The sequence below is a fragment of the Vigna unguiculata genome, chromosome 6, assembly GCF_037176805.1.
Source record: "Vigna unguiculata cultivar grain cowpea cultivar isolate G323 ecotype 2 chromosome 6, ASM3717680v1, whole genome shotgun sequence".
Lineage (NCBI taxonomy): Eukaryota > Viridiplantae > Streptophyta > Magnoliopsida > Fabales > Fabaceae > Vigna > Vigna unguiculata.
The window spans coordinates 48,456,264-48,466,933 of record NC_140797.1 but is presented as its reverse complement, the minus strand read 5'-3'; the positions used below and the strand labels follow the sequence as shown (position 1 = coordinate 48,466,933).

General features: G+C 32.8%; 1 protein-coding gene across 3 annotated transcripts; it reads left to right on the top strand.

The window, feature by feature from the left end:
• Positions 1-3,593: 3,593 nt before the first annotated feature.
• Positions 3,594-6,752, top strand: LOC114189039 (root phototropism protein 3-like). Of its 3 annotated transcripts, XM_085674846.1 has the most exons (5): positions 3,602-4,284; positions 4,359-4,404; positions 4,496-4,565; positions 4,691-5,980; positions 6,063-6,752. In XM_085674846.1, the coding sequence occupies exons 4-5, from the start codon at positions 4,769-4,771 to the stop codon at positions 6,612-6,614; spliced, it is 1,764 nt and encodes a 587-aa protein (XP_085530972.1). In that variant the 5' UTR covers positions 3,602-4,284; positions 4,359-4,404; positions 4,496-4,565; positions 4,691-4,768; the 3' UTR covers positions 6,615-6,752. The 3 variants fall into 3 exon arrangements, with proteins under 3 accessions (XP_027933538.2, XP_085530972.1, XP_085530971.1); XM_028077737.2 differs by lacking the exon at positions 4,359-4,404 and having other exon boundaries at positions 3,594-4,284; XM_085674845.1 differs by having other exon boundaries at positions 3,603-4,284; positions 4,359-4,565.
• The last annotated feature ends 3,918 nt before the right edge of the window (positions 6,753-10,670 follow it).

Genomic DNA, 10,670 nt, shown 5'->3' with positions numbered 1-10,670 from the left:
ACGGTAACTGAGATCCACCAATATGCCCGAACCCGATATTTCTATTTCCTTCACCAGACCATGAGGTTCAAGCCAGTCAAACCCTTCATGTTCAACCCTGACACCCAGGGGATCTATGAAATATTCTGTGAGTTCAGAGCATACTCAGCTTAATGAAGGTATATATCTTATTTGCTTGGTGATTTAGCAGGAGGTACTGGTTAGAGGGTTGTACTAGTGAAACACTAGTCCATCTTCTTCAGCTCTTCGGTAGAGCCTACAGATACCCTCGTGTTCATTCCTCATAGATTCTTATAAGGAAAATAGTAGAAAGTTCTCCACAAACACTCCCAGGAAAGTGAGGTGAGTCATAAAGACATCCCTAAGTAAAAAGAAAACAAAAATATAGAATATATGACAAAAAAAAACCTTATGCAATAAATATTTTTTTCAAAATGGTAACATCTAATAATAAAATATGTGATTCAAAATAAGATAAATGATAAATTATTACATAATATTAAATTGTCTAGTTTAATCTGAGACAATTGTTAAGGATCTGACACCAATGAACGTAACTTTATATGACATAAAAAACTCAATTGTAACTAATAAAACGTATATTTTATTAAATTAAGGGAAATACTTTTTTATTTTTTTCATATTTTAAACCAACGTATGATCAGTTATCTTTATCATTCAAGATGGGATGAAGTACCATATAAATTCTATTTACAAATTCAAAAAATATAATTATGTGAAAGTTTTAATTCCTAAAGCTTAGCGTCAGTGACATTAAATTTGAAGCATCCCTTCATGTCTGAAATCTTCAAATGTTGTTGAGTTGATAAATATTAGGATCGAGTGGGTATAGTTATTAGTCAGGATGTAACTCTTTTTTACTTAAGAGTGTAATAGTTCAAAGATTAAATTATGATCTGACCCACTTGACCTTCGTTACAGAATAATTGATGTCACATGTTGTTAATAAATGAAATTGTTCTGAGTTATAGGCCAAAATAATCTCATTCTCATATGTGTTTAAATCTATAACAACGATAAAGAGAATTCTTTCTTTTGTGTCCACATTTCATAATACCAAATTTATCCTTTATAATATAATTATTTATTATTTTTTAAAATTAATGGTTATTTTTACTTATTTTCTATAAAATTGTTTATCTTTTTTTTAATTCATCAACAATTAACTTTTCTATTCATTTCACTCTATTTTTAACATTTCACTTTATTTTTAATAAATATAAATTTATTTTATATATTAACTTAATAACATTACATTATTATCACATACTAAGATACTATCATTCATATTTAAAAAATACTTATACACATACGCGATAGCGTGTACGCTAGTGTATATATAATGTAAATCTATCACGAAATTCTATTAAATACGTCTATTCTTTTGCATAAAGCGAATAATATGATTTTGATAAACTCTAAAATATATATTAATTTTTTATTCAATTATTTTATGCTATATCATTTGTCATATCCAGAAAAGAGTATGATCGTTTCTGAATTTGAATTCTCAAGAGGCACGACACGAATAAATCAAAGAAGAACGCAAAATAAGACAGAGATTGAGTACGCCACAATCTAGCAGATTGATAAGTCAAGTGAAGGTTTGCCACAAAGATGTTAATATTTGATAAGAACCGGAGGTCTAAACCAAGAACAAAGAGAATTCTCTCTTTAATGAATTCAAATTTAATATATGACTAAAAAGTCCCTACATTGTTTTTGACACTTCTATATATAAACACATAAGTTTAAGAAAACCTGAGAACCCTACACGATGGTCCAAGCCCAAAACATCAAAACATAAACTAATTTATAAAAGAAAGTCCAAAGCCCAAAAACATACAACATAACTAATTTATAAGAGGAAACCCAAAGTCTAAAAACATAAACTAATTTTCTTAAAAACTATCTTCAAATGTGCTTCAAGCCATGATTTTCATATTCTTTGAATTTCAGATTACCTGTAGCATTAGGAGCCTTGAATAGTTTTGATCTTTCAATCTCTTACTCCTTGCCTTTGTCATAGGTCTTTTAAATGGTAAAAGTTCATCTTCAAGTTCTTCTTGTATAGAATTTAGGGATAATCTTCTATCATTCCCTCATTCTTGAAGAGAATTTGTCTTCAAATTTATTTCACTTGAAGATTCTATATCAATATGTGAATATATTTATATTAAAACTTAATCCACTTCGGCTTTAATGATTTTAATACATTACTTAATATTAAAACATGCAAGATTTCTTATTATCAATATAACCGTGATTTTAATCATACTTAAATCAATAAATCACGAATAATTTTTAAAAGCATTGATACCATCTTCTATGGTTGAAGAAGGAGGAAGCTTGTGCACATATAAATGGCAGCATTCACAAACATCGCAATTCAGTATTGTAAATCCAAACAACGAAGTGGGGAATCAAAGAATAAATCTAAACGAAGTGTTGATTTCAAAAGAGATTTGAACGAGATTGGGCTCAAGACCAAACAATAATGAGTGAACCCAAACAATGCATGCACTGGTGATTCAATAAATGCCGCAATATGGTACTACTAATTCATAAATACTCCGATTACGAACATCACCGGAGAAGCATATAATAAATAAAAATTTTAATCAATAAAAAAAATATTTTTTTAATATTAAGGAAAAGTACTAAATTTATCTTTGGTCAAATTATACTTAAATACCATTTTACTTCACTAACTAAAGAAAATAGAATTCTTTTGAGTTTGTGTTATTATGACAAAGTAATGTGTGGATGAAAGAGTTGGAAGCAACGCGGCAGAAGTTGCACCATGCAATGCTCAAAGACTCTCTCTTTCTCTTTCAACCATTTTCACCCTTTTATAACTCACAACACCAACCAAAAACAAGTTATCACGAATCTACAGTGCCTATGATTCAGCTTGTGCATATAATGGCAAAGCATATCTAATTGAGTGGGGAAGTTTTCAATATGGGTTGGCCCAACAAAATCAGATGTGACTTCAAAATGACATCTATTTCTCTATTGGTCACATTTGTTTTTTCCCTCATTTATTCTCAAATGTCCTACACCTTTCTCACCAAAATATAAAACAAAATTGGAGAAAACAAACCACTACGTAATAATTACTTAAATCATTATGAACTAATAAATACTATATGTTTCTCACTTATATCTTTTAACGATGCCACGAGACAAGTTGCAGAGGAGAGAATGTTACAACATTATTAAAAGTTGTTTATTTTAGAAAGGTGTAACTTAGAGAAACAGAAATGGTAAAATCCAGAGGGATGCAGAAGTACAGTTTTATACTGCACTTATCTTAAGCCAATCATTCATTTGCAACTCCCAAATATACCAAACAGTTATTACAAATCCCAAGAGTTGTGAAAATGGCAATTGTCCATGTTGGTATCAGTAGGACAAAACATATGCCACAAATCACACTCATTTTGCCTTCCATCCACGCCACTTGTTTTTCCTTTCACTTTTATTTCTTCAAAATTTATCCTCATTCATAGGGGAAAAGAAAGAAAGAAAGATATGGCTATGCTAACTAAGAGAGGTTTATCTTTTTAATTTGACTCTGATTAAACATAGAAAAGCCAAATGGTGGGATCATCGGTCATCAATTGGCTATATCGTAAAGCCAAAATCCTGTTACTGCACAGCTTTTTCATGGTCAAAGGTATGAGGTTGTGATGTGCGAAATTCAGTAATAAGAATTTAAGAAACTGAGCTGAAAAGGAAGAGACATGTATGATGAGTGGTCACACTGGTGAAGCATCAAGAAACTGAAACTGCATGTCTTTAAGCATTGACTCGGAGAGTACAAATATTCAGAGCTAGAAGAAACACAATCTTAGATTAGAAGATCGATCATTCACAGAAAAAAAACTGATTATGCCCATTTCATCACAGCCTGTAAGAGGTCCTTCAAACTTTTTCACAAGAAACCGACAATTTTAACATGACTAATAATTCCAAGTTTCCAACCATCCCATGTGGCTCCCTCCTCCTTTCACCGAATTCTGTGCTTGCCTAGTCACTCTGCTCTTTTTATCTGCCCCCTCTTTTTTCTGGTTGTGACTCCCAGTTGAAGGTACTGTCCTAACAAAAATCTAGAGCAGTGCATTCTGTGAGTCTGGTTTTCAGCATGTGGGAATCTGAGAGTGAGTCAGCGACAGGACACAAATATGGGGGTGGACTTCTCACTTCAACTAACCATGGTGTCAAGACTGAAGGATTTGTACAAAGAGGCAACTCTTGGTATGTTAGATGCATAATAACCACAGTTACAACCACTGTTTTGCTGTGCTAATTCTGGTGAATCCAAATTGTAGGACACAGAGACAGAAAATAAGATTGGAAGTTCTGCTAATATTGTTTGTATATAACTAATTTATCCATTATATGTCTTGAACAAGTATGATTGATAGAGAATGAAATCTGCCTAAAGGTACTTCCTCTCTCCATGCAGGTATGTTGCTACTGATATTCCAAGTGACTTTCTAGTTCAAATCGGAGAAGCTAGCTTCCACTTGCACAAGGTAGCTATCTTGTTTTTTCTTTCGAATTTCATGATTTCATTTGTTATATCTCAAGTGATCAGAAAGCATTGATTTGTAGCGTTGAATTTGGTGTTTTTGTTTTTGTTTCCCCTTTGGTGCGAAAGTACCCCTTGGTATCTCGGAGTGGAAAGCTGAGTAGAATCATATATGAAACGCACGATCCAGATTTGAATAAAATAGTCATGGATGATATCCCTGGTGGGGCAGAGGCTTTTGAGCTTGCGGCCAAATTCTGCTATGGAGTTGCCGTTGATTTAACAGCAGGCAACATCTCAGGGCTAAGATGCGCTGCAGAGTATCTAGAAATGACCGAGGACTTAGAAGAAGGGAACCTTATATTCAAGGCAGAAGCTTTCCTAAGCTATGTTGTTTTGTCTTCATGGAGAGACTCCATAGTTGTGCTGAAAAGCTGCGAGAAGCTGTCACCATGGGCAGAGAACCTTCAAATTGTTCGCAGATGCAGCGAGTCCATTGCTTGGAAAGCGTGTGCTAATCCCAAAGGGATAAGGTGGTCCTACACTGGAAGACCAGCGAAAATTTCCAGCCCAACATGGAATGACATGAAGGAATCGAGCCCAAGTAGGAACCAGCAGGTTCCTCCTGATTGGTGGTTCGAAGATGCTTCAATCCTTAGGATTGACCACTTTGTCAGAGTCATCACTGCCATTAAGGTAAAGGGCATGAGATTTGAATTGGTCGGTGCTGCAATAATGCATTACGCTACTAAGTGGATACCGGGATTGATCAGTGACACAGCAAACCCAGGTGATGAAGCAAGCAACTGCAGTGTGAGTAACAGCAGTAGTAGTGGTGGTGGCAGTAGTTGGAAAGGGGGACTTCATATGGTTGTGACCGGAACAAAAGAAGACAGTTCAAGCGTTCAAGCTAAAGAGCAAAGGATGATCGTGGAGAGCCTTGTCAGCATTATTCCACCTCAGAAGGACAGTGTCTCGTGCAGTTTTCTTCTCAGGCTACTGAGAATGGCAATCATGTTAAAGGTTGCACCTGCACTGGTTACTGAATTAGAGAAAAGGGTGGGAATGCAGTTTGAACAGGCTACACTCGCTGATCTTCTGATTCCTTCTTACAGTAAAGGAGAAACTATGTATGACGTTGATCTTGTTCAGAGGCTCTTAGAACATTTTATCGTTCAGGAGCAGACTGAAAGTTCTAGTCCGAGTAGACAATCATTTTCTGATAAACAACACATGGGAATGGGATGCATCCTAAATGCTAAGGCAAGAGTGGCAAGGCTTGTTGACAGTTATCTCACAGAGGTTTCAAGAGATAGGAACCTTTCCCTGACAAAGTTTCAGGTTCTTGCAGAAGCTTTGCCTGAGTCAGCTAGGACCTGTGATGATGGACTTTACAGAGCAATTGATTCCTATCTCAAGGTATATATATATATTATTGTGTTATAATTTGTTTTCAATTCCTAGTTCTGATTTTCTGACATGTGCAACAACAAAATAACAGGCACACCCAACACTTTCTGAGCATGAGAGGAAGCGACTGTGCCGTGTGATGGACTGTCAGAAACTCTCCATTGATGCATGCTTGCATGCTGCTCAAAATGAAAGGCTTCCATTAAGGGTTGTAGTGCAAGTTCTATTCGCGGAACAGGTGAAGATAAGCAATGCACTGGCCACGAGTTCTGTGAAAGATGTTGAATCTGAGAGCCATGCAATGGTAACGAACCGGAAAACACTTCTGGAAGGGACACCACAATCGTTCCAAGAAGGATGGACGGCTGCTAAAAAAGACATCAACACAATGAAGTTTGAGCTTGAGAGTGTGAAAGCCAAGTACATGGAGCTTCAAAATGACATGGCCAGTTTGCAGAAACAATTTGATAAGATGCTGAAGCAGAAGCACAGTTCTGCATGGAGCAGTGGGTGGAAGAAACTCAGCAAACTTGGAAGGACCACAAATCTAGTAGAAAACCAGGATGATTCTCCTAAGATTCCAGATTCGATAGAACACAACAGAAAGACTGCTAGAAGGTGGAGGAGAAACTCAATATCCTGATTCCTCGCATATCAGAATTCTCAATTTCTTTGAAACTCATTCTTCTTCCCTCTTCATATCTTACAGCAATTTCCACAATATCCAAGCTAAATTGTAATTTGTCATCAAAGCTAATTAATCATATCTTTCAAGTGTGAATTCTACTGGCACTTCAATCACCACCAAGCCTCCTTTTTCATGCTGCTATTTCATGAAAATGAAAAACATTATGTACATATTCAAAAATCTTCAGTTATATTCCTCTGGATAAAACAGACACTTGCAGATTTTAATTTTCATTTCTGTGTTGTAAATAACAGAATCAACCAGTAAAAAGAGAGAACAAGAAAATGTTAGTAGATATATATGTACAGTTTTCAAAATAAGAAAGTGTCCAGAAGCAGTGAACTAGAAAGGAAAAAGGAACATGATTAGATATTCCAACATTAATCATGTCATCTTGCACAAAAACAGTGACACAGTTGTCATGTGACAAGACAAAAGACTAGTATGAGTCGAAATCGGCAACAAGTAAATCTTTGAATGAGATTAGATGACGGTGAAGGATTGTGTTGAAGCTTTCATCATCAACTACAGTTTAGCAGCATGAGAAAGGATTATGATGGCATGTGCTTGAAGCGAAAAACCAATGAACGGCTTAGAACATTTCACGGCACCAACCAGGAATTGAAGGGTAAAACACTTTAATATGTTAATAATTATCTTTCAGTGGCAGTCTTTTTCTACAATCCATTTGAATCTAATAATGTTCTTCTCTGTGCTCATTTGGAAGAACTTTATTTGGCATCAGAAGCAGAGCGATAATATATATAATCACTGATTTTCCAACCAACTCATAATTATAGCCTCGAGTTTAAACAGTGGGTGCCAAGAACCATTTCTGCTAAACAGTGACCATAAATGATTGTTGGCCTTCAGCTGATTGGATATTATTCATGAGATTCCAGAAGCTGTCATTGCACTGCATTGTGCCCAATATCAATGTCAAATGCTTCATAATTGCATGTTTTCCTAATAAAAACACCGGCAGAGATCAGATATTAACAAAAATAGTTCACCATTTTCAATAAAAAAATCTTAAATATACTTATATCTTCTTTAATACATTTTTTTTTACTCTTACTTAAGATTCCAACTCATGCTTAACTCTCTAACATTAGTTGAAAATTTGCTGAAAACTGATATACCAAAGCTTTTCATGCAGAATTCAAAATTGAACTTGTTGACAGTTTCATATCGATTAGAGATAATGTAGACATTCTATTTTATCAGTTATCAGACCGTTAACGGACTATTTATTAATTTCTATTTCATACACGAGAGGAGATGTGTTGGAAAAATAACATAATACCATTGAAGTATTATTGTAATAATCTTTCAATATTACTATTGTCAAATTAATTTTTTAAAGTTGCAAGATAATTATTAAATTTGTCCTCTGTTTTTACCTATTAAAATTGTCTTTAAAGTTGTTAGAAGAAAAGTGCTAAGTGGTACCAACCGATTTTGATAAAACACGAAAATACATGAACTTGCATGTTTTCTGTCAAATTTCTACTTCTTTTTTTCCCTTTTTATAATTTAAAGCCAGATAAAAAAAATAGTAACTTTCGTACTTCATGTTTTAATTAAAAAACAGTACTAAATAGCATGTCTATGTTAAAAAAAGAAAACCTACGCTAGTATTTGAAAAATCATTTTTAAAAGTTTATTTTAAATTTCATATATATATATATATATATATATATATATATATATATATATATATATATATATATATATATATATATATATATATATATATATATATATATATATATATATATATATATGTATATATATATATATATAATTTAAATTATTATTATTTTTATTTTGAAAATATTCTTAAATATTAAAAGTACTTTAGGAAGGGAATAAAAATTCATATCAATAATTAGGAACTAGTCTTTATTTAGCTTAGGTCCCATTTAGAAGCGATAGCAGGTTTTTCACTTTTAAGTTTAAAATGTAGTTTTTGAAATAAATTTTGTTGGATAAAAATGGAATTGAAACATTTTTACGCAGTTTTAAAATTTTTTTTAATATTTATTTATAAAATGTATATTTAATTTTTATTTGAAAGAAATATTTTAGTATACTTAGTAATAGTTTTTTTTCTTGTCGTTACTGCTATCTCAATACTATCATCAATTGAATAATATCATTGTCTTAATGATAAAAACAATTATCGTTATTAATCATCACTAGGGGTGCCAATTAGGATCTCGCTTGCGAAAAAAACGCGGAACGGACCAGGGTAGTGAGCCCATAAGCCCACATAGACCCGCAGTCCGTACGGGCCAACACGCAAGCCCGCATAAAATTAAAAAAAAAAATTGTACTTGTGTATATTAATTACTTCTTTTATGGACTCTTGCATTAACGTTTCAAATTCTTGTATAACTGGAGAAGACAAGTATTATGTAATTTTTAATGTGCTAAAATTTAAAAAATACAGTGTATATGTCATATTATGAATATGATGAAAATGTTGAATTATCAATTTATCATCTAATTCCCCAAAGTCTTTACTTAATTTTGTGAACTTCTTAAAGTTTTCCAATTTTTAAACATTGAAAGTTTTATCATAAAAATTAAAAAAAAATTAAAAAAAGGGCTCGCCCGTGTTGTGCGGACCTTACGCGAGCCGGGCCGGCCCGCATTGCCACCCCTAATCATCAGCATCATTGATCATTATTATTATAACCATCGCACAAACATCTATTTAAATTAACTTTTAATCTAAAATTCACCCTAAACTAGAAATTGATTTTAATATGTAAATTCTTAAAACTTACAAATAGAAATCATTCAGAAGGAAACCTAAAAATTAAAATTCGATAAAGTCCTGCTTCCAAAATTTCATTTAGAAACATGAATTACTATTATTTTTTCAAATTAAAAGTCCAATTTTCAAATTGAAATGCTTTGTGCTAAATTTAGTTTCATATGAAATTGAAAATTTTCCAAACTTAAAAAAGTTCTGAACAAAAATATAGCATTCGTTTATGTTTTTTTCTTTCATTTTTAATTACAAAAATATGAGTCATACCTTGCGTTTATTTCAGTTGCATAGGTAGCCTCTTCTGATTCATGGTTGACATTAGTCAACCACGAAGCATCTTCTATTTCCCGTGTATTCATTTGGGTTATTGAGTTCGCTATCTCATGCAAAAAACTTGAGAAATAAATGGTAAAGTAAAACCAATATGAAAGTTTCAGAATAACTAAGAAAAGCAGAAATTTTTCTTAAGCTATCATATTGTTAAATACAGTACTGAAAATTTGGGAAGGGTAAGTGTATCCTACAACTTCTTAAGAAATTGTCCTTTAAATATTTGAAACATCCTTCAATAATTACAGTAGTATTCTCTTTGAACAGACTTTCACAGAGCTAATTTCATACATCTGAACTCTAGTTGATAGTTAGTACAAAGATTATTTCCACTGTTAATGCTTTGCAGTTAAAATATCTCAAATTATTAAGTGACGGCATGATTGAATAGCATTGCTTTATGTCAACAAAGTATGACACAAAAGATAGACCTACAAAGCCAAAATTACCTAGACTAAGAGTGTGACGGGACTAAACAAAATAATTAATTAAAATTTAATTCCCACACAGATCCTTAGATTAACTAATACAAAACAAATCCAAATTATGATTAGATTAAATATTAAAAAAATTATCATGTAAGCTACAAGTGTCGCACTCGCACAACGCAGACAGACACTATTCTAAAGTTAAATTCAACTTTTGTTTGCATTATTTTGACAGAAGAATATTGGTTGCATAAAGCTTTTACCAAACTGGTGGGGACCCATCTCATCAGGTGTGAGAAATTTCCAGTCTTTCCTCACAGGTGAAAAGATAGGGTTATCATTTTTTTAGTATTTCTTATTGCACGTTTTCTGGCTTACTTTAATGCAAAATCTACTGAAATGGAAGAAGTTATGGATGATGGATTGGTGGTATTTAAGTATTGAACAGATAAGACAATGACAATGAAGATA